Consider the following 25,695-nt stretch of genomic DNA (forward strand, 5'->3'; position numbering starts at 1 on the left):
ATTATAATATAATAAATAATAATAAAATTATATAATTATATAATAATATATTATAAATAATATAAAGTAATCTCATTCTATTATGAATTAACTTTTAAGGAAATGGTTGAGAAACAGTTGAACAAAAGTGAGAAAGATAAGAAAAAGGTACAAAGAAGTACTAAAAATTGCTCCAAGGCTATAAAATAAGGCTAGAGGGACTGGGTAATATGGTATTGCCATTGGCAATAATAAACCAGTTAGAAAGAAGTACATTGGGATTGAGGGGTGGCAGTGGTACTTTATATAATCAGCAGCAGATTGCAATATTTTTGTGCCAGCATTTTCTTCTTAAGATGTATAAAGCTATACCATGAAAGAAATGCAGGAGTATTGCCATTCCTGAAATGTATAATATTAGATTAAGACATATTCAGATTATAAAAGATGTGTTTTTTTTTTTAATAATCCAGACATTTCTCCTATTGACATCTGAAGAAAAAGAGAAAGTTAATCTTATTCAGCCAGTCAATTAGCAAGAATTTGCTAAATTTGAGGGATACAAAGTAAAAATCACATTCTCTGCTTTCAAAGGAGTTCATATTCTGAGAGCATAACATACAAATAAATAAGTATATACATGATACACAGAGAGGTAGACTCCAATGTTGCTGGAGGGCAAGATCTCCTGCAGATAGTGGCATTTGAGTTCAATCCCTTTTATAAGGGATGGCAAAGGTTTTAAAGTTGGTTAAAAGAGATTCTTAATAAAATATCTATTCTCCTCTACAAACAACTATCTCTCTTATATAAAATTTAATCCTTTTCTTTCAGATACAAGTGTTTATCTTTAAAATCTGAGAATTTAGACTGAGAAATGGATGATCTTTGCAAAACTGAGTAGATAAATTCCTGCTGGTTGTTTCCACTTGGATGTCCAAAGTGAAATACATAGTCTTCTCTTTAAATTATACCCCTCTTTCCCATTTTTCTGTTTGTTCCCATGATGCTATTATTCTCCTACTTTTCCAGACCTAAACTTATGAGTCATCTTTGATTTTTTTCCTTTCCTTTGATGCCTTAGACAATTCTGTTAATTTCCCTAGTTTTTATCAATCTATCGACAGGAATCTAGGTCTTTTTTCACAATAGATATGGTATGATGTTAATTTTGCTAAAAATACTCTTTAAATGTCATTACTGTGCTAAAAACCATTTCTATTCCTAATAGGCTCTGTCCAGAAAGTTAAACCTAGAATTCAGAGTTTTTGTAGTCAGTAAGTAAGCATTTAGTAAGCACTTTTTAGAGGCAAAATATGTAATCTGGCTTATTTTAGTAACTTCACTTATCTGTGTCATGTATTCATTCTTTCCTCAGATTCAGTTGATCATCCCCTAAAGATATTCTAACCTAATTTTTTATCTAGGAGCTTTTGTTTATATAAATTTCCTTTGTTTGGATTGCCTCCTTTTTTCTGCTTATCCTTATGTCATTTAGGCTTCAAGGCTCCTTAGTCTTAGCTCCTTTGTGAAACCCCAGTGATAGCTTTCTCCTCAGAATTTATGTAGTTCTTCCTGCCTGTCAGCCACCACCTTCTTTATATACTTGATCTGTGATCAAAGTTAGGCTTGAAAACAGAATTTAATGGTTTAGGATAAGATGATGTAAGTGTAGTGAATTAGAAACAATCCTTTAATATAGAAAAAGCTCTATTTTTTTTTTCTGATATACAATCTGACGAGTATAAAAGTCATTTTGTTTTTGTTGTCTCATGGGTAGTAGGTGTCTGGAAGTCTCCCTGTATTGATCTAGCTCTTGATTTAGAAAAATGTGAAGTATGTAAAATTTACCTTTTTTTGCCTGAATCTTTCTTTTCTGCATCTCTTTTTCTTTTGTGTGATTCCCATTTCAACAAGAGTACCTAGTGCTTTCAAATTCTATTGTCTTTAGAAATCACTTGACAGTGCTAATTTTTAAAAAGTCATTAAATATTTTCCTATTACATGTAAAAAATGTTTAGCAATCACTTTAAAAAATGTTCTAGTTCCAAATGCTAATTTGGAACTTCTTACTCTTTCCCCTTTGAGAAGACAAGCACTTTGAGTTAGATTATACATTTGAAGTCTTGCAAAACATACTTTAATATTAGCCATATTGCAAAAGAAAGACAAAATAAAACAATAAAAATATAGGAAGTAAAAAAGTTTATTTTAGTCTGCCCTCAGTGTTTATCAGTCTCTTTCTGGAGGTTGATGGCATTTTTCATTATGGGTCCTTTGGAAATATCTTGCATCCTTGTTGTTGATCAGAATAAACAAGTTTTTCATAGTTGATCATCCTTACGATATTGATGTTTCTATGTAAAATGTTCTTCTGGTTCTGTTCACCTTACTTTTCTTGAGTTTATAGAAATCTACATAGGGTTTTGTAGAGGGCAGAACTCTGGAGAAGTATACTTGAAACAAGATATTAACTCAGTGGAATTGATGAGATAATGGTTCTCTAGTTCACATATATCTAGTATGATATAATGATGTAATGACATAATCACTCTTGATTGGCTTATACTCAGTATACTGTAATGATGTAATTGTAACACAGGGTATTTAATTGCTGAGAGAACTGGGGACAAAGTTGGACTCAGACTGAGACTGATTGAGACTGGTAGATTGTCAGATTGCTTAAGGAGACTGTGTCAGACTGAGACTAGGTCTTAGTGGAGGAGTGAAGGAAGCAGGAGGGGACCACTTGGCTGATCAAAGATGGAGTTTGGAATCTGGTGTCTTCTCTTGTGTCTGTGGCTGAGGGACCTCTGTGTCCCTCCCTCAGCCCTTAAATACTTCAGTACGATTATGTCACTACACTGTACTGAGCATGTGCCATCTGTAGAGCATTACATCATTACATCATATTAAGTCTTATACTAAGTATGTACTTAGCTATAAGTACCTTGCCGCCCTAGATTTAAGTATATCTTTTCAGATTTCCACCCTCTACAGGGTTTTCTGAAATTATCCTTATCCTGTTTCTCATTTTTTATAGCTTGATAATATTCCATTAAAACCATACACCACAACTAGTTTATTTCCCATTTGATGGGCATTCCCTCAAATTCCAATTCTTTACCACCATAAAAAGAGTGGCTATAAATACTTTTGCACAAGTAAGTCTTTTTTTCCCTTTGATCTCTTTGAGATATAGATCTCAAAGCATTATTGGGTCAAAGAGTATATATAATTTTAGAGATTTGTGGGCATGGTTCTAAATTGTTCTTCAGAGTAATTGGACTATTACACAAGTCTATCAACAGGTATTAATGTCCAAATTTTTCCACATTCCCTCTAGTATTTGCATTTTCTAGCCAATCTCAGTAAGGGGTATTATCTGTTTTAATTTACATTTCTCTATTTAGACTATTTTTTCATGCGACTATTGATGCCTTTGTTTTCTTCATTAAAAAATTTCCTGTTCATATTCTTTGACCATTTATAAACCCATACAAGAACATAACACTTTTAAAAGTGATAGTTTTGTTTCCTCATTGCTTGTTATTTCAAATGGTTTTCCTTTTTCTATTGCTACAGTTAATATATCTAGTAGAGTATTGACTAATAATGGTAATAATGGACAGCCTTGCTCTGCTCCCCTCCTGACAATGTTTGCTCTTAGTTTTAGATACATAATCCTAATCAATTTAAGAAAGCCTGTATTGATCCCTGTATTTTTTTGTGTTTTCAGTAAGACTGGGTGTCATATTTTGTCAAAGGTTTTTTTGGGGGTATCTATTGATATGATTGTATGATTTTTTTCAGTTGATATAGTTTATTTTACTGATAATTTTTCTCAAATATCGAACCAGTTCTGCATTCCTGGTGTAAATTTCATCTGGACATAATGTATGATCTTTGTGATGTATTATTACAATCTCCTTGCTAGTATTTTATTTAATTTTTTGCATTGATATTAAGAATATTGGTCTATAATTTTCTTTTCTAATATATGCTTTCCCTGTATAAATATCAAAACCATATTTTGTCATAAAGGGATTTAGTAGGGTTCCTTCTTGATCTTTTTTTTCAAATATTTCATATACTATTGGAATTAATTGTTCCATGTGTAGTAGAAATTTATTTATAAATACATGGTAAATTTTTCTTAGGAAGTTTAATGATGGCATATTCAGTTTCTTTCTTTGAGCAGGATTATTTAAGTATTTTATTACTTATTCTGTAAATCTGGGAAATTTGTATTTTTGTAAATTTTCATCCATTTTCTTAGATTAACAGTTTTAGTAGGACAAAAGAATGCATGATTATTGCTTTACTTTGATCTTCATTGGTGATATATTCACCCTTTTCATTTTTAATACTCATAATTTGTTTATTTTCTTTCTTTCTAAAATCAAATCAACAAATGAATGATGCAGTTTAATATTTTTAATAAAACAGCTCCTAGTTATATTTATTGTTTTTTTACATTTACTTTCACATTTTCACGAAGGAAAATATTTCCTTTGATTTTTTAGGATTTCCATTTTGATGTTTATTTGGGGATTATTAATTTGCTCTTTTCCTAAATTTTTAGTTGCATGCTCAGTTCGTTGATTTGTTCTTACCCTCATTTATTTATATCTACATTTTGAGATATAAATTTCCCTCTAATTACTATTTTGGCTGCATTCCAAAAAGTTTGTAATGTTGTCTCATTGTTATTTTCTTTTAAAAAAAAAATGATTGTTTCTATGATTTTTTTTCTTGACTCATTCTTTCAAATTTGTTCATTTAGTTTCTAATTAGTTTTAATCTAGGCTTTTCAGCCTAGAAAATGAGTAGGATTGGAGTGAGGTGATGAAATAAAAATTACATTTTTATTTAATTAAGATCTGAGAATGGTGCAATTAATATTTCTGTATTTGTCAATTTTATGAAGGTTCCAACTGAGAAAAAGGTAGATATTCATGTTGATTCCAATTGTTTTCTTAATTCTATTCTAACTTTTCTAAGATTTTATTCTTCTTGACTTTTAAATTTTATTTTGTGGTTAAACTTACCTAACTTTGAGAAGGAAAGTTAAGATGTCTTACTAGTAGAGATTTTTTTTGTTTATTTCTTCCTATAATTTATTTAACTTTTGAATTTGGATGCTACCATGTTGAGGGCATATATTTTAGTATTGTTATTACTTCATTGTCCGTGGTAAAAAATGTAGTTTTTCTGCTTTTATTATATCTATTTTTGCTTTTGTTTTGGCTGAGATTATGATTGGTACCTCTACCTTTTTTTTTTTTTTTTAACGTTGGCTGAAACATAATCAGTCTCCTTCAGCCCATTATTTTAACTTTGTGTGTGTTCTTCTGTTTCATTTCACATTTATTTTTTCCAATGGTAATATTCTTATAAAAATTTTATTTTATTCTGAATTTAAGAAATAAACAACTCCACAATTTAGTAGAATAGAAAAAAATATATAATTATACATGAAACTACAAACCTATTATGTACAACTTCTTATTCCTTTTAAACATATAATAGTTACCATATTTAAATATGTTCCTATGTTTCATGTGTTTCTCTCTCTCTTTCTCTCTCTCTCTCTTTCTCTCTCTTTCTTCTTCTCTTCCTCTCTTCCTCTCTTTCTCTCTCCCCTCTTTCCTTCTTTCTTTACCTTGTTCCTTCCCTCCCTCCCTGCCTCCCCTCTCTCTCCTATTATCCTGTTCCTCCTCAAATATCTTTTTTGCTTCAGATTACTGCCACTTTTTATATGCCTTTCCTTTCTTTTATCCCCTTCATCTCTTTCTTCCCTCTTGGGTAAGATAGGTTTCTATTACTAATTGAGTCTACATATGAATATATATTTTTGCTTTTTGAACCAATTTACATTGAGTGCAGTTTAAGGATCACCCCATTCCAATCCTACTCATCAAAAAAATTTTGCTTCAACATTTTCTTCTCCATTGTAAAAGCTCTTCCTTTTATGTTCTTTTATATAAGATAATTTTCTCCATTCTTCCTTTCTCTTCCCCCTTCTTCCAGGGTATCTTTATTCCTTGCTTGTCCATTTTATTTCACGTAACACATTTTAATTTGGGGCTTTGTTTGTAGGTGTTTGGATTTTTTCATTGTCTTCTGAGTATGTGTCTTGATCTTCCCTGGCAACATAATAGCTTTTTATGGTCAAGTTATTCTTTTGGTTTTGTACTTTGCTCATTTTTCCATCCTACAATTTGATTAGAAACTTTATATAAATGTTGGGCTCCTTTCCTAACATGGGTGGCAGGGACTCTGTCTCAAGCTTCATACTTCTTTGTGCTCTGATTTCAGAATTAGTTCTGGGATTTCAGAAATTTTCAGTGCTAACAAGATATCTAAGGAGAGATAATGGTCACTGTTGTTAGGGGCTGCACTTTGTTCCTTACACAGGAAGGACTCCTGATCTCTTGGGATTGTAACTGACACTAATCCTCAGTGTCCCTCTTCTGGGCTTCTCTTCCCTTGGGACTAGAAAAGATACTGAGAAAAGAGTCCTTTATCTCCTAGGACTGGAAATACTATTGCCCCTCATGACTGAAAGTGCTCTTCTCTGTCCTTGAACTAACACCCAGAAGTGGGTATAAATAATAGATTGCCAAACAGTTACCCTCTAGTGCTCCCATGCCCTCTTGACTAGAAATGTGACCCAGAAATAGGTATAGGCAGTGGAATTTCCAGAGTCTGATCCTGTGTCCAATGCTAATTCAGGGGAGCCCTGCAATCTCTTTCTAATCTTTTATGTTGTCTTGGAATGGAAGGATATCTCCCTCTGACTTATTGTTGGCTCTACCACTCCAGAATTTAATTGGAGGCACCATTTTAAAGTTATTTGGAGAGAATTGTTGGGAAACTTCAGCTGAGTGTTTCTATACTCCACCATCTTGGTTCTGTCCCATAAGTCTCCTGGGTAAGGTGTCAGGTCTCCTCCTTTTTAACTTTGTGACCCTGGGCAAATTGCTAAATGTCTCTAAGTTGATTTCCTCATCTTTAAGATGGAGGGGGAAAAATGCTTGCACTATGTAGCTCACAAGATTGTTGTGAACCTTGTTTGTGTGTTTTTGTGAACCTTGAAAGGCTATATAAATGTGAGCTATTATTTATGACTTAACTTTAAAGTGACATTTCATACACATGATTTGAATGAATATAATTTTTGATAGGATATGAGACTTTGTTCTATGTTTTTTTTTTTTTTTTGTTTCTTCTATCAAACCTAGCACTCCCTTGTCCTTTTGTTGTAGCTGACAATCCTGTGATCTCTGAAGAGAAAGGACCCTGCTACAGACTTGTCAATTCAGGAAGACAGTGTATGCACCCCCTTTCTGTTCAGCTCAGCAAGCAGCTCTGCTGTTGCAGCGTTGGGAAGGCATGGGGACCACATTGTGAGAAGTGTCCCCTTCCAGGAACAGGTAAGATGGCATAGATATATAGGGGTTTCTTTACACACTCATGGGCATAGAAAACAACCTCTCCAACTGAAATTTTGTTTGCTTTTTTGCCTTTTGATTTTTTTAAATTAGGGGTTTTTTTTGTTTAATTTTTGTAGGAGTAAACAGAACAGTGACATAAGGCTGAGGGAAAAGTCATAAGGAAAAGACTTTGTTTATTCCATGTGACATATTTCCATTTGTCAAATTAATTAACATGAATTCAGTTTATTGTCATCTTAGGTTACGCAACCTACTATTCAAAACAATACAGAATGGCTGTCAGACATAGGTGAAAAAAAGGCTGTCATTGTACTCATGTCTTTGTTACTGTAAAAATCTGTTTGCCCCTCAACTCCTTCTTACAATAAATATTTTACTGAGTTCCCCCAGGGTGAATAATACTTAGTTTCTCACGTTGGAAACTGAAGCATATAATATTCATTTTATACTTATGTTAAATCTTAGAAGTTGCTTAGATTCGAGCTATAATGCTTGTTTGACACCCTTATTAAATCTCTTGTTTTTTGGATATTGTGTGTTTTGAACATAGTTGATTTAATTGTACATAATTTCTTATTGGTCTGACAACATTCATTTATTTTCTGCAATATCTAATTCATATCTAAGATGTTATTCATTCACTCAGGAGGACTTGGCTTTTTAAGAAAGAAAAGCTGGGGCAAATGTGCAATAGTATTATTAACAAAAATTTTCTCTGATTTCATTAGATGGTCCTAATAAGCAGTATTATAAGATTCTTGTTATTTGATCAGATTATTCCTATAAAGGGATATAACAAGCATCTTTGAGTCTATGTAGTAAGTATATTGTAATAAGTTCACATAGTAAGTATATTATAGCTGCATCATAAGAAGTGTTTTGCAAGGCTGAAGTTTCTTGGAGTTTTCACAATGATTCTAACCACATACTATTTTTATTTCTTTTATTTTGATGTATTACTCCATTAGTGAGTATAATTTAAAAGTTGGCAAAGTGAGGTTCTGAGATTCACTTTTTCTCTGCCTAATTAAAACTACCTTGTATGTTCATTGATAGACAGTAAGGCTTGAGGCATCACCTACATTTTATACCATTAGTGGGAACTTACTGATTCATAATTAAACAAATAAAAATTAATCATATATATTTTCTTTGTAATTTATAAATGAATTTTTAAAAGAAAAAGTTCCATGACAGTTTAAGAAATAAATTAGAGTAGTGTTCTCAGTGCTTCTGAGGCATCATTCATGGGCCTTTCAGCATAAGCTATTATATTTAATATGTAACATCACATTGAAAATATATTTTACATATAGTTTAAAAATTACAATTTTTTCTAGGATTTAATATTGTAGGATTTTTTCTCTTTTTACAAATTTTCCCTTTTTTTTCCTCCTTCCCTACTTTCCCCTTTCCTTTCCTTTATTCCTTTTTCTTATTTCCTTCTTTCCTTTTCTTCCTTGCCTTCATTTCTTTCCTTACCCCTTCCTTGCTATTCCCTCCCCCTTTTTTGGGTAGTGGGAAAGATTGGTAGAATTCTATAGCTTCTTATAGAAATATATCTTCTTTTGCTTTTGACACAAATGTTCCCTTTGATGCAAAAAGCCCAAGTCACTAAACATTTCTCTTTAGTTACTTTCTCTTTATCACCTTATAGGAAAAAGTTATTTTCCTTTTTCACATGCAACCTTGCAACATTTCTTCTTCTTTTATTTTGACCCTTTCTTTTTTGGAATGTGTCTTCAACATAATATGTGACCAGCAGCTGTATAGGAATATAGTAACATTATGAGACATGAGAATATGCTTTAATTATAAACAAGTAGACATACTACATTCATTCATCCTGGTTCCATAAACCAATTTTCAAGGCCTTAACACAATGATCAGATTTGTTTGTTTGTTTGTTTTAGTAACCTTTATTTCACCTCCCAGGTTGGCTAGTTAATTAACTCCTCACCCTATCCTATGAAACCCACTTTTCTTTTTAACTAGATTCTAGATTTAAGAGATCCTTGATCTTGTAGTTCTTCATGTCTGGGTTTCCTGGCATCATCACAGCAAATTTCTCTTCCCTTATTTTTGCCCAAAGGCATTTCCCTCAAAGGTTGTTCCCTCTTCTAATCTTTAACTGAATTCTCAATTACCTAATCTGTCTTTTTTTTTGCCTAATTTCTTACTGTCATGTACCTAAGATCCTTCAATCTCAGTTAAACCATGTCATTAATCTTGCTAATTTTTCCAAAGAACTTTTTTTTCAGTCACTATTACCCCCTCCCTCCAATTATAGTTAGTAGTAGTATGCAGTTAATGTTTTGTTTTTTTTTATAGAGAAAGATCAATGGTTTAAAACATTATATAAATTGAAAGGAGGTAAATTTTTCCCCACATTGGCAAAATCCGAGTCCTTAGTGTCAAGTTACTTCAGACTCCAGGCCTAAAAAGAGGTAGAATTGTTATTTGGTGTCATTAAACAGTGTTACCTTTTAAATTCTTCTGGAAATAGTATTTTTGACATGCTAGCTGAGAATCAGCAAATGGATAAATCTAAAGGTAAAGAGTTTTGTATTTGTATTTTTTCTCATCAGTGAGGTTTTAGATAAATTTGCTATTTTATAGTATATTTCACACCTGTCTTTATGGTTTTGGTGTGTGAGTGTGGATATGGGTATATGGATGATAATTTAAAAATATATATTCATATTTTCTTCTGTTTGAAGTTATGTACTTCTAAATTTTTAAAAGAAATATTTTCCCATCCCAAATCTAGCTGCTTTTAAAGAAATCTGTCCTGGTGGAATGGGTTATACAGTTTCTGGCGTTCATAGACGCAGGCCAGTTCATCACCATATAGGTAAAGGACCTATATATATCAAGCCCAAGAACATCCAACCTGTTGCTAAAAGTACTCATCCTCCACCTCTCCCAGCAAAAGAAGAGCCAGTGGAGGCGCTGACCTTCTCCCAGGAAAAAGGGCCTCAGGTGGATGTGCAAGGTGAGAATGGAACAGATCCTAAAGTGTAGCTAGCTTATTGATGTCTCTGTGACTTTTATTTTACTGTTTCTAACCTTTTGTAACAGTATGCATAAAGCAATTGAAGAGCTTTAAAGATATTGACATGGCTTTATCTGGATTAAACTAATTTCTCCTCCCATTTCATGATTCCTCAGGGAGTAACATAGGTCTTTGAGGAAACTGTGCTAATTAACTTAAGTGCCTAGGATATGATTTTGTAGTTGTTCTTGTCACAAAGTGACACTTTAGAGGCATTAATTCAACTTATATGTATTAATTCAGAATATCCCAGTCAGTAAATAGTACTATAGGATCATATATTAAGAATGGGAATCAGATGTGGAAACTAAGACCCAGAGAAATTAAATGACTTACTACTATATGACAGACCCAATTTTTGAACCTATATTCTCTGACTTCAAATTCAGTGTTCTTTCTGCCATACCAGAATGCTTTTCAGTAAAGACTCAAAAGTCTTAGAATGTCAGTGTTGGAAAGATTCTTCAGGTTCATCTATTTCAAGTGTCACATTTTACTGAAGAAAGTTTGACCCAGAAATATTAAATTCCTTGTGGTTGCTGTCATTTCAATCATGTCCAACTTTTTGCGATTCTATTTGGAATTTTCTTGGCAAAGATACTAGTATTTGCCATTTCCTTCTCCAGTTCATTACTGAAGAAGAACTAAGGCAAATAAAAGGTCAAGTGACTCAGTCAAGACTACACAGATAAGTGTCTAAGGTCAGATTTGAACTTGGCAATATGAATCTTCCTGGCTCTAGACCTGGTGCGTTCTTCACTGTGCCACCTAAAATAGGACATTGGGGGCATTATTAGGATGAAGCATTCCAAGTTGTACAGAGAAAAGAAAAGGAAGCCTTTTGATGTCATAAACAGATTTCAGACCTGAGTTTTAATTTTGACCTTGACATTTTATATCTAATCTTGGTCAAAGTCTCTTCTTTCTAACTCAGTTTCCTATATTTAGCATTTCAGGTATTTTATGTTCTTAAAATAATGGCACTTGGTGTCCAAGAAACTAAAACTTACACTTACTCTAATTAACCTCTTTTTAGATTTCCTGAGTTGGATATCAGAATGGAGGGATCGGTGGACAGATTTTTGGGACAAAATTGTATAGTCTCTAAAATGAGTGATATTTTAATGGTTCACTGAGTCTACCTTTCTTCTCATAAGAAAGAAACAGGCCTTCCTTGTACCCATACTAAAAACATGTGTTAAACAGAATCAAAGAAGAAAGAACTACTACATCTTTCTGCATTTAACTATCCTGATTAAGTGTTCTTAGTGGTGCTATCATTGAGAATATACATCCTAGAAGTAAAACTGCTTTGTAACTGTTTACCTTTGCAGGGAGGAGAAAACTGCCCATTTATCTAGGTTTTACCAATGAATAAATTCCTCCATGGAGGCAGGTTAAGTATTGTAAAAAGATAATTAATTTTGTCAGACCACTAAGCTATTTGAATCCTGATTTACTGTCTGGAGACAATGCAACTTCTAAAACCTTTATTTTTAGGGAAATCATTCACCTGGAATCTCAATAAATATTTTGATTTCTCTTATGTCTTGGGGGCCAATATCTAAGATTGTCTATTTAATAAAGGGCAATGAAAAATCTGAAATGAGATATGGTTTTGGTTCTATGGCTAGAATTTAACATAGGAAGTTAATTTTTATGGGCAAGCCAGAAGAGTTAGGCAGCACCTAATTAAAAAAAAAATTAATTGCCAAAGCACAGTGGAAACTCTTGAATCTTAGACTTCTGGGTACTGTTTGCCACATAGCCTTACAAATTATTATCAGAAAACTTCCAGCTGGTTCTTGGATACTTTCAAGGGGGATATACAACAAATATCTCATATTTATAGCCAGTAATGGTGGCGAAATATGGTGAAGCTCTTTAATACTGACACCTGTTTGATGTACATCTTTGCCTGTCTGCAGTATGTTTTCAGTAAAGTGTTCAGGGTGTTTCCTTTAAAAGCAAAATGTCTAGAGTTGGTCTCCTTTCAACACTTCTTCCTTATTCTTCATAACCCTCCCATTGAAATAAAAGATTTTTTAAAAATCAAAATTGATACTACTAAAAGACAACTAAAGATTGGACATCCTATTAAGAATAAGTACTTTACTTGTGGTTTGAAGTGCCCTTTTTTGCATTTCATTATAATCTGTCTTCAGAAAGCTAACTTTAAAGCTTCTACTCCCAAACCAGATACTTAATTAAGCATTTGATATAAAACCCCAAAACATAAAATTTTGGAGATTAAAGACTTGTATATTTCTAGTCTCTTACTCTTATTTTAAAGATTTTAACTCTAAGGTTTTGAAAGATAACATGCTTTGCTCAGGTTACATGACTAGTTAATGTTAGGATTGGAATTAGAACCCTTGTTTTCTTATTGAATTTGATTTAGTTCTGCTAAAACTTGCTGTGTCTTAACATTTCTGTTGCCCTAGCTCTCTTTTATACCAATCAACAATTAAGTGAGCATTCATGAAGTCCTTATTGTGTTCTAGGCACCATGCTAGGTATGCAAATACACTTATTAGAAATAAAATTGGCCATTAATTTAAATTCTTTCTCTAAAAAAGTAGTATCTTGGAGTGATATCTGCTTCCAGTAGAAAAATTGCTTGTATTCCTACTACATTAGAATATGGGGGTCTTGCTGGGAACAATTTGTAAGAAGGAAATGTGTTATTTTTTTTTTTAATTCTAAATTTTATTTCTTTTTTTGATTGTAGTGGCAACTGCAGCTCCTGAGAAGGTAATCTATTCATTTGTTATATTTTTCATTTAGTTTATCTGATAAAAAGGATTGTTAGATTAGATATATTTATAGATTCTCTTTCAGCGTAGAAAACTATGCCGATTTTATCATGTTAAAAAAAGATTATTTGAGATAGAATGAAGAAAGAGCAAGGTAACTAAGTCACTAGAAGGGTAAAAGTCCAAACTCAAAGGCTTGAAATGACCTTGGGAGAATCCTGATAAATGTTTGCTTATGTATGTGTGTATAAACACACATATAGTAAACATTTCTGTAATAACCTATGTGTATGATAATAAGACTTAGTAAGCAAGTGTCTGAGGCAGAATCTTTGAACTCAGGTCTTCCTAACTTCAAGTCTAGTAGTCCTTTATGTACTGTGCTATATAGCAGTTTCTATACAGATATATAGATTTCAAAATACAATTGAAATTAAAACTATTTGGCATTAGACCAAATGCAGAAGTTGTCCAGAAAAAAAAAAAAAACTCAATTAGAAAATATTCCAGATGAATTTCTGTCAAACTATATTTGGTAAAATTAAAATGTGACTTTGTGTCAGTTAATTAACAAGATCTTATTAAGCCCCAAGTATGTGTCCTACACTAGGACTAAAGATAGAAAGAATGAAAGAGTTGCTACTCACAGTGAACCTACCTTGTAGTGGTGAAAATATATATGTCATAAAAACAAAGTTAATAAACATCTATAAACTAGTTAAATACAAAGCAATTTATAAGGAAAAACATTAGCAGATTGGAGCATCAGAAAAGATTTCATGGGGAAGATAAAGCTGCACCTTCAAAGAAGAGAGAGGTTCTTTGAGAGAGTATTTATTGTAGGTATGTGGCAAAGGCACTGAGAAAAGAGGTGGAATATTCTGCATGAGAAGTGAAGAGGAGGTCAGATTGGTTGGATTGCAGAGTGTGAGAAAGAGCATAATGTTTAAGGAAGCTGGGAAGATAGGCTACAGCCAGTTTGTGTAGGACTTTAAGAGATAAGCTGAAAAATTTATGTTTTGTCCTAGAGACAATCGGAATTCACTAGATTTGGTTTTGAGTAAGAGAAGTGATATAATCAAATCTGTGCTTGAAAATTACTTTGGCTAGTAGTGTGTTGAGTGAACTGATGTGGTGGGAAACTGGAAAAGAAGGAGATTAATTAGGAGACAGATTAATTTAGGTAAGAGATGATAAGGATCAGTCTGGGAGTAGGATGTAGTTGGTCCTTAAAGGACATTGTACAAGAAGAAACAATAAGATTTGCCTGCTGATTAGTTTGTAAAGTTGAACACTGATAAATGAGTGGTAAAGACACATACTCTTTCTTTCTCTCTCTCTCTCTCTCTCTCTCTCTCTCTCTCTCTCTCTCTCTCTCTCTCTCTTTCTCCCACACACACACACACAAACACACACAAATAATAAGAATTCCGGAGACTTTCATTTTATCCTCTGGAATACTGCTGATTCGTTGAGTACCCCTAGATAATTTGTATAGAAGATGGTGAGGAAATGAACAAGCATTTATTCAACATCTACTAAATGCTATCCAATGTATCAAGCACTTTATAAATATTATCTCATTGGATTCTATCCTTGGGAAGTAGGTGCTATTATTAACACTTCTTTATAAGAGAATAAAACAGATGGCTAGGAAGTGTCTGAGATCAAATTTGAACTTAGATATTATTGACTCCAGGCCTGGTGCTGTATTCACTGTAATATTTTATTGCCTCTAAGTTTTGCTTCTTTATCTGTAACATGAAAATATACTAAGCTTCTGTAGCTATTTTTTAGACTAGGCCAAATCTAAATTACATTGAGGACTAGAAGAGACCAGTGAGGAATTCTAATCCATCCCTCTCTTTTTATTGATGAGGATCTGAGATTCTGAGATTTTCAGAAATTTGCCCAAAGTCACGTAATTAATAATCAAGTCCAAATGCTCTTGATTCCAAATCCAGGATACTTTCCACTTCTTTTATGGTTAGAACTATAAAGGATCTCAGAGTTCATGGACTCCAACCCACTCTTTGTATCGCTGGAGAAACAAACGCTGGAAAAAGTGGGATGTTAATGTTTGATAATTCATCTAGTAAGAGACAGATAAGATTTGTACTCCACTCTTGCTGGCTGCAGGTCTAGTGTTAAGTCCTCCACCATAAGTATAATTTTTATCCTTGTCCTCTCACATAGCCTCCAAAGAGGATCCCTGTAGTCTCCTGAAAGCCTTTTAAAAATATTCCGTATTTTTAATACATTTCAAATTTTTTATTACATTTTTTAATATTCCTTGTGTATCAGTGCAGCACTGGAACCATCCCTCTGACCTTATCCAATTATTCATTTTATACCCAACTAAACATTTACTTGATGAAATATTTTATACCTTTTCTTTAGTTGCAGGTCAGGAGAATAAGATAATAAAATCTACTTATTTTGCTTCATCTATACAAAAATATTTATGAAATACCTCCTCTGTATACTGAAGGGGATACAAAAGATGCTAGAGTTATCTTCTCTACTTCTGGAATTTATAGGCTTGTAGTTGAGAAAACATATAAAAAGCACAGTTAGAACTCAAGGACTTTGAAGAATATCTAATGCAGCCCTCAGAGAAATGAAGTGAAAGGCCTCACAAGTGGAAGCTAGATTTTTCAAACTGATATTTTCTGACCCCAAATAAACTAAATATAATTGAATAATACCTAATAATGAAAGAGAGTTGTATATTTCTGAAGTAAATAGGAAGATATGATACAATTCCTGAATGAGATACATCAACAGATAATAGTATAAATCAAAATCAAGTAAGTACACAAGAAAGTATAGAGTGCTTTGAGAATTAATGATGAAGACGTGAGTTATAGGTAGGGTAACTGTTGAAAGCCTCATTGAAGAAGTGACATTTGAGTTAGATCATGAAGGATTAGTAGTTTTCTCAATTAGAGGTATCAAGGCGACAATGATAAAAACCTTGAATGCTAACATAAATAGAGCCAGAAAAGGAAGATAAATGAGCTACAAGGAGATAGAGGAGGTGAGCTAGAACCAGGAGATTAAAACAAAAACTATGAAGTAGAGAGTCTTTAGGAAGGGAGAATGGTCAGTAATACCTAATACTAAAGAAAAGTGAAAGAAGTTAAGGTCTGAAGAAAAAAACAACTATATGTAACCAATGAATCTTTACACAGCCACTCTGTATTAAGCAGATACTGACTTTCCCTCAGTTTATACTATCACTGCTCTGAGAATTTGGAGTGTGATACATTCAAAATCAAGGTTGGCATGTAGGGAAAGTTGCAGTATGACCTCAAGCTTTATACATATTCTGTGACTGACATGAAGTATTTTACTTTACCAGATGCTCTGTTGTAGCAAATTTGTCATATCTAATATTTAATCTATTGTCTTTGGCTGGTTTACTCAGTTGGTTCGAGTAATATATGAAGGAGGCCAAGGTAATGAGTTCATTCCCTGTGTGGGACTGAGCAAAGTGAGCCAGCTGTCTTGAAAATGTGTGTTGGTCATCAGGGTGTCAGAGTGAGAGAGTGTCGATGGATTAACACAAATCATTCACCAGTACTGGAAAAAACAGCTTAAAGACTTTACCACAGCAATTCTGGACCATGAACATAGCTGACCTTTCATGTAAATTTTGGTACTAATTATTTTTTAAAATATTTTATATAATATGTTTAAAAATAAAGTGAAATAATACACATTTTCTGCTGAAGCAATATAAAAGCTTCATATTTCTTTCCTGAGTTTTTATTTTTAAAAAAAAAGTTGGATAATTTAGAGGAATTAAACCATGACTTTTTACTTTTATTCTTTTTCTAAATATCTAGGAATTAGTTGACCAAGAAAAAACCAAACTTGAACCAGGTCAACCCCAGCTGTCTCCCGGCATTTCAACCATTAACCTACATCCACAGTATCCAGGTAGCCCATTTTGACTGATATAATAGAAACAAAATTAATCTATTCTGAATCAAGGGTGATAATAAGTTTCATGTTTCTTTGCTTTTTAAATATTAGTAATTAATACTGGATTCATACCTTAGTCAGTGGATAAGTGGACGTGGAAAAAATTAGATTATAACCTAAGATTATAATTGTCTGTAAAAGAAACATAGTATGAAATAAAGCAATACTGTTTTTAAATTTCCCTTTAACCTTAATAAGTAAACAAAGTATTGTCACTTTCGGGTAAAGATCCGTGAAATTTTTGCATAATAAAGAGTTCCTCATATTCACTTGAGAAAGAGGACCACTATCCTATTAAATCTGCTGTTTGTGTGGATACAAAGATGAATTTCCTTTGTTTCATTACACCCATTGTTTTAAAATAGTCTCATAGGCATTGCTGGCATTTGCTGTTATTTATAGGTTTTCAATGATGTGGCCCCTCAAAAAAAAAAGTTCATTGATCTTCAGATTACAGTTGTAACATTTTTTATGTTATGAAATTGCTCATGCAGTCTCTATCTTTTGAAATGGATTTTTCACATATATGATGTGTTTTCTTTTTTATCCATTTATGTCTTGGTATATAGTAGTGATTGAAAAAACATCACCTCCTGTACCTGTTGAGGTTGCTCCTGAAGCTTCTACATCAAGTGCCAGCCAAGTGATTGCACCCACTCAAGTAACAGGTATGGTGCAATGTAGCATATGGTCTGTGCCTAGTGAAAGTGTCATGACTAATGTAGCATCTAAATTAATTAATAGTCACAACAAAAGGTAATTTCCTGATAACTCAGAATATTAAGTTAACCAAAAAATACAGCAAGAAGGAGTATATGGCAGTGATCATATTCAAGATTAAAATATGTGTTTTTGAACTTCTAGGAAAGTTAAAACTTCTAATTGCCACTTATATTTGAATTAAATGGATTTTTCAGAGATATTGTCAGAAATCCTCCACAGGACTTATACTTGAGTCATAATAAAAATGATTATGAGACAAACAACATTATTTTTAAAAAAAACTCAGAAAAGTATGCCTTTAAGATCATTGCATATAAGCTCTAGGATCATGGTTAGAATTGCAGTGGAGCTAAGAAATAATAACTTCTGCAGAAGGAAGGTAAGGGGGAACAGAGAAAATATTGCCAATAATTGCATATCATGTGCTTGCTTGGGTTTTGTTAAATATTTAAAATATTGAAGAGTTAAAAATTATCTGTTGAAGAACACTGTTATTCTATAATGACAATAGAGACTTTAAATAACAATGATATTTTAATTTGTTATTCCACGCAGTTTCATATTTATGTTAGAAGATAAAAGTCTAAAATGCTACAAAGAGACATAGGTAAAAATATAATATTCAAAAATTTCCATATTTCATTATCAGAATATGACAAATCTCATAAAGATTAAAAACAGAATTCATGCATATGAACCTATATTTTTAAAAATTCATTTAACAAACACCTATTTTCTCTATTTCCATCATTTGCCATGTTCAAAAATATGTGCCTCATTTTTACATATTTAATTCATCATCTCATTATTAGAAGGTGATTTTGTTTATTAATTATCCTTCTCAATAATGGTTATTTACTTCATTCATCAGAGATACTAACAATCTATTAGATTATATGCATTTTGAGGAAAAGAATTGGCTTTTTTTGTATCCCTAGTGTTAGCACTGTCTAGCAACTTTCAGTTTTAGGAAAAAAAAACTGAGAATAGTTCAGTTCATATCAGTCAATAAATACACATTTATTAAATACTTATTGTAAAGGGTTGGCTTGAATACACCCTCTTATCTCTCGTTCTTTTAAATTTACTTACATGTTCTTTATAATTTTAAAATATTCATTCTTGATTTTTTTTTTGTGTGTGCTTGTGGTTCTTTCCATTTGCATTATAGTTAATATATGTATCATTTTCTTGACTCATTACTTTACTCTATATCAGTTTATGTAAATCTTTTCATGCTTTTGTATATTTATCACATTCATCATTTCTTACAACACAGCAATATTCTTTTCATCCATTTACCATAAATTGTTTAGCCATTCCCTAGTTGAATTGATGAAAATCTAATTTTTTTATCCAGTTGTTTGAAATTATAAAAAATTCTGTAAATGTTTTGTAATATATGAAGACTTTCTTCTTATCAATGACTTCTTTAGGGGAGTATAAGCTTAGAAATAGAAATTTTAGGTCAAAGGGTAAGGAAATTTAATTTGCTTTACATGTAAAATTGTAAATTGCTTTCTAAAACGGTCATATCAGTTCACAGCTTTACTAATAATTCATCAGTCTGCCTATATTTCCATGACTCCTCCAATATTAACTATATTAGTTTTTTGTTTTCCTGGCCAATTTGCAGGGTGTTTTGATTTACATTTTTCTTTTTGTTAGTGATTTGGAACAGATTTTTCCAGGTGTTTTTCTTTAATACTTTGCACATTTTCTTTTGAGAACTGTCTGTAACTTTTGATCTCCAATCTTTTAGAAAAGTGGATTTTGGTTTGTGTGTATAGATGTATGTTAATTATATCTTGTGGATACCCAATTCTTTTCAGAAAAATTTAATAGAAAGATTTGAAATAATTTTTAGTTTACGCTATGATTCTCAAAATAAACTATCATATATTCTTTTTTAATATTAGAAATATTTAGTTTTTAATAATTATAACTTTTTATTGACAGAACCCATGCCTGGGTAATTTTTTACAACATTATCCCTTGCACTCACTTCTGTTCCGACTTTTCCCTTCCCTCCCTCCACCCCCTCCCCCAGATGGCAAGCAGTCCTATACATGTTAAATATGTCACAGTAAATCCTAGATAGAATATATGTGTGCAGAACCAAATAGTTCTCTTGTTGCACAGGAAGAATTGGATTCAGAAGGTAAAAATAACCCAGGAGGAAAAACCAAGATGCAAACACTTTACATTCATTTCCCAGTGTTCTTTCTTTGGGGTAGCTGCTTCTGTCCATCATTGATCAATTGAAACTGAGTTAGATCTTCTCTTTGTCGAAGAAATCCACTTCCATCAGAATACATTCTCATATAATATCATTGTTGAAGTGTATAATGATCTCCTGGTTCTGCTCATTTCACTTAGCATCAGTTCATGTAAGTCTCTCCAAGTCTCTCTGTTTTCATCCTGCTGGTCATTTCTTACAGAACAATAATGTTCCATAACATTCATATACCACAATTTATCCAACCATTCTCCAATTGATGGGCATCCATTCATTTTCCAGTTTCTAGCCACTACAAACAGGGCTGCCACAAACATTTTGGCACATACAGGTCCCTTTCCCTTCTTTAGTATTTCTTTGGGATATAAGCCCAGTAGTAGCACTGCTGGATCAAAGGGTATGCACAGTTTGATAACTTTTGGGGAATAATTCCAAATTGCTCTCCAGAATGGTTGGATTCGTTCACAACTCCATCAACAATGCATCAGTGTCCCAGTTTTCCTGCATCCCCTCCAAAATTCATCATTATTTTTTCCTGTCATCTTAGCCAACCTGACAAGTGTGTAGTGGTATCTCAGAATTGTCTTAATTTGCATTTCTCTGATCAATAGTGATTTGGAGCACTTTTTCATATGAGTGGTAATAGTATCAATTTCATCATCTGAAAATTGTCTGTTCATATCCTTTGACTATTTATCAATTGGAAAGTGACTTGATTTCTTATAGAGTCAATTCTCTATATATTTTGGAAATGAGGCCTTTATCAGAACCTTTAACTGTGAAAATGTTTTCCCATAAACTATCATATATTCTTAAAAATTAGAATCAGTTCCTTACATAGCTTGGAAATGAAATCTTTATTAGAGAAACTTATTACAAAGTTGATTTTTTTTCTAGTTAGTTGTTTCTTTTCTGAACTTAGCTGCATTGGATTTATTTGTGCAAAAATTTTTAAATTTTATACAAAGTTTTCGATTTTGTTTTTTGTGATCTTTAAATGTTTATATGATAAGTTGGAAATAATATGTGTATATATGAGATAATAATTGTTAAACACTTAGCATAGTGCCTGGCACATAGTGAAAACTAATTAATGATACTTATCAAGGACATTATTTAAGTCACAAAACAGAAGAAACAGGAAATGACCCCCCTCCCCAGTTACATGTGGAATTCTTATAAAAATATATTCCTGTTTTGAGTATAAAGAAATTCTGTCTAAATCAGTGATAAATTATCAAGTTATTTCAAAAAAAGCATTATTACTAAAGAAGGTTAAATTAAATGCCTACTTTCTGGCCTCAATAAATATGAGAATAGTTTATACATATCTTCAGAATATTTTTGATGAAAAAATAAGCAGAGAACAAGGTAGGCTTTTGCTAGTTTTTTATAGTAGATTACATTTTCATTGTCACACATTTGAGTGACAAATATGAAATACAATGTTTTGTATTTAATGTTTTTTATTTTTAACATTCCTTTAAAAAAAATTTAGTTCCAAATTACTTTTCTTCTCTCCTCCCACCCAGTGAAAAGGCAAACAATATGATTATTGTATGAATTTGGTGATTATAACACCAAATAAACATTTGATCAGAAGATACCAAAGATAGCCTTGTGTATTCTCCTTTGAAAAAATATCTCCCATTCTTATGTTAAGATCATAAAAGATTCCATGTTTGATTGTTATAGAAATAACTTCGTTCAGAAATCTGAGAAATTTTACCATCGTTCCCATTCCATCTCTTACCTTGTTTGCTCTGGGAACAATTATCTGATCAAATTAAAAAGACTTGACAACCTACCTTCTTATGGATTCATTTTACATTCCCAGTCAGCCTAGACCAAGATTCCATTCCTAGGCCACTAGTCAGTACTGTATTCTTCTATTGAAATATAAGTTCTTTGAGGATAGGAACTTTTGTCACTTTTATATTTGTATCCCTAGTACCTAGCACAACATCTGGCCTCTAGCTAGTTCTTGATGCTTTTTGATTGATTGATTCATCTTTTTGATTCTTACATTTTCATTCATAAAATATTAGCAATAAATAGCATTTATCTCACCAGGGTTATGGTTAGGCTTAAATAAGATTAATCATATATGTAAAGCTCTTTGCAGATCTTAATAGTTTTATATAGATGTCATTTATTAATATTTAGAATAATGACATTAATGATTCTAAGTTTTTGTTTTTCTCGAGTATGAAATGGAGGATTGAATAGGAGTGTTGTATAGTGTGAAGAATGATAAACTTGGATTTAGGAAAACCTGGATCCTTAATCCTATATCAGATATATCCTAGGTCTTCTCTAAGCAAAATATTAATCTTTCTGAGCTTAGTTTCTTCATTGGTAAAGTGAGAATAAAAGCATCTACCAGCCTTGTGAGTCTCAAATGAGGTGGTATATATATAATGTGTTCTCTAAACCTTGAAATGCCACAAAAATATGAACCATTATTACAATACTGATTTCCCAATTCTTCCTTCATCCTTTTCTTATCCAGGAATACTATGTATCATTAATTCATTAAATTATAATGACATGTCTATTATTTGAAAACCCTTTCTGTGTCCTAATGAAGATATTTCAATATAAAACAAGGTACAAAACACAGTTAGGATCTTCCAAAGAATTAACTTCTGATAATAGTAAGGAGAGACAATATTATATCCTTTCAGTGACCCTTTTCAAAAATGACAACTTGGCAGTGAGAAAATAACTTTATTCTGTAACATCTTTTTAAATAATACACATAAGATAGCCAGTACAAAAATAACCTTCAACTTTTTTGCTGTTAAGCAATGGGCAAAGTAAGAAACAGCTAATGGACGCTAATAAATTCACTCAGAAGTCTTGTGCAGTTTGACTAGCTGAATTCTTTTTGGTTATTATTAAAATGCAGCTATTCATTAAAAAAATCACAGGTCTTTAGCTTCCTTCATGGTACAGAACAACTTTTAGAAAGGAATTGAACTTTGCTTAGAAGATAGCTAAATCAGAGCTTGGCAGCGACTCTTTCATATGGATACTTCCTTCCTAAGGAAACTTAAATGTTGATTTTGAAAAAAAAAGTTTTATTTTTTTCAATGTTTCTCTTTTCCCTTAATGTAATATTTGTCTGTGTCCAGTTTCCTATAATAAAAGAATCTTTTTGGAACATTTGACAGGTGAGACAAAATAAATAGATATGCATCAAAGTGATTTTCCTAAAGCTCATGTCTGAGCATGTTACTCCCTATACCATAAACTCCAGTGGATCTCTATCTCCAAGTCCCTCCAAACTTCCCCATAAAGTGACCTTCTTCCATTCTCCCTTACACACCTCTATCTGAAAATGAATGAAGACAAGACATTCATAGATGTCTTCCATTCTAATAATTTTTTCTCTTTCTCTTTCTGTCTGTCTCTCCCTTTCCTTTCTCCCTCTCTACTTTATTCCCTTCTCCTTCTCTCTCTCCTCTCTCATTTCTCCATGATCCAATGCCTTTGGCTTCCTTTCTGTTCTTGGAATGAGACACTACAACACTCAATTTCCTGACTGAAAATTTTCACTTACTCTCTGTTATGCATGGAATGCTCTTCTTCCTCATCTCCCTCTTCTGCCTTCCCTGGTTGTTCAGTCATTCCAGTTGTTTCTAACTTTGTGACCCTGGGTAAGGTTTTCTTGGCAAAGATACTGTAATAGTTTGACATTTCCTTTTCCAGATCATTTTACAGATGAGGAAATTGAGACAAATAGTGTTAAGTGATTTGACCAGGATCAGACAGGTAATAAAGTGTGTGAGACTGAATTTGAACTCACAAAATTCCTGAATTCTCCTACATTAGCACTTTAGTCACTTTGCCATATAGCTGCTCCCCTGACTTCTCTGGCCTTTTTCAGGTTACAGCTAAAATTCTGTCTTCTACAAGAAGCCTTTCCCAGTACTCAATTCTCATACTTTCTCTCTAATTTTTTGTTTTCTATTAATTCTGTGGGCAGCTAATTTGCACAGTGGATAGAGTACTGGGTTTGGAGTTAAGAAGAGCCGAGTTCAAACCCTGTTTTTACTAGCTGCATGAACTGGGCAAGTTTGCCTTAGTTTCCTCCTGTGTAAAATGAGCTGAAAATGGAGATAGCAAACCACTTTGGTTTCTTTGTCAAGAAAAGCTCAAATGGGATCATGAAGAGTCTGGTTTTTGCCTTTTTTTGTGTCCTCTAGTACTTAGCACCATTCCTGGAACATAGTAGGCAGTTCATGAAATGCTTGCTAGCTGACATCCTTTTGTTTCTTGGTAAACTAGATATATATTTCCTTACTGACTTAACACTCTGAAGAAGAATCTTTTTTGGAACAATTAGAGTTTGACTTAGGTTGATCAGTGTTTCTTATGGAAGAGTTTTCTAGGATGACATCTTATAGATTTAAATATAGTTGTTCCTTGACTTTCATGGGGACTAAGGGCACATAAAAAGTTGCAGTATCTATGGGAGAGAGATTAATTATCTTGAATATTATGCAGTCTTCACACTCGCAGATATAGTTGCAGCAAGTACTTCATGGATTTCCCAGATTTTCTTTTATGAAATGCTCACTACAGGAGAAAATCAGTCTGGATGGTAGAAAGACAGGTGTTTTCAAAAAGGGTATGTAGCCTTTCTAGAGTTCTTTAGTTTTTTTTAGTACATTGAAAGTTAGCAAAATCTATTTATACCAAATCTCTGTTTTTATATTTATGGTAGTGGTAAAATAATTAATAATGTACAGTTTTCATGCATCTATAACTTGTTAGATTGTCTTTTTTTTTTTTAGTTTTCTTTATATATGCATTGTTAGCAATTTTCTGCAGTTTACTGCAAATGTCCAAAAATTCCCATTTAATTATTGATGGCCAACCTGTGGAATAACCAAAACTGTGAATGTGAAACTTGGAAGCATCAAGGAATGACTATGAATTTTCCCTAACTGTCCCTTGAAAATAAAGGGTAGTGAGAGATTTGTTTTCCCTTAGCTGAGCAAGAAATTGTTTAATTTATATTCTCTCACAGGTTTAAGAATGAGTAGAATAAGAAATAAAAGGTGAAAATAAATTTTATTATTTCTTCATGCTTATTGATGAGAATTTATGGTAGTGTTGGGATTATTTATTTGAGATGTAACTAGATGTATTTTAAAATTTATTAGTTATAAAAAGAGTAGATATCCACAGGAAACAAGTGTATTATTTTCCACCATAATAGATAACGTGGGGGCTTATATCTTTACTGGAAAGTCATTTCGAAACAAAAATAAACTGCCTGTTAAAGCAAATAAGTATTTGATTTAGTATTATGTCCTAATAGGTCAAGGAAAGATATGAAAAATAAACCTTTGACAAAGTTAAAAAAAATCTGTTTTATTTGTTACAGGGCAATTTTTGTTTTGTTATGGTGGTGACACTGTGTTAGTGTAAACATTTCTCTGAATATGCATTTGATGCTTCTCTCTTACACTTCCCATATTA

The 25,695-nt window shown here is 32.4% G+C and overlaps 1 protein-coding gene across 6 annotated transcripts in view; it reads left to right on the plus strand.

The window, feature by feature from the left end:
* The window catches only part of LTBP1 (latent transforming growth factor beta binding protein 1), a 421,971-nt gene that overhangs the window by 274,851 nt on the left and 121,425 nt on the right, over positions 1-25,695 (plus strand). For 2 of the 6 annotated variants that reach the window (XM_031951251.1, XM_031951255.1), the window contains 5 exons: positions 7,227-7,418; positions 10,210-10,434; positions 13,226-13,248; positions 17,102-17,195; positions 17,810-17,908. In XM_031951251.1, the coding sequence (XP_031807111.1) occupies positions 7,227-7,418; positions 10,210-10,434; positions 13,226-13,248; positions 17,102-17,195; positions 17,810-17,908 (633 nt within the window). The remainder of the gene's footprint in view (positions 1-7,226; positions 7,419-10,209; positions 10,435-13,225; positions 13,249-17,101; positions 17,196-17,809; positions 17,909-25,695) is intronic. The other 4 variants (XM_031951253.1, XM_031951254.1, XM_031951252.1 and 1 more) reach the window with 3 other exon arrangements.

The sequence above is a fragment of the Sarcophilus harrisii genome, chromosome 2 (genome assembly GCF_902635505.1).
Source record: "Sarcophilus harrisii chromosome 2, mSarHar1.11, whole genome shotgun sequence".
Taxonomy (NCBI): Eukaryota; Metazoa; Chordata; class Mammalia; order Dasyuromorphia; family Dasyuridae; genus Sarcophilus; species Sarcophilus harrisii.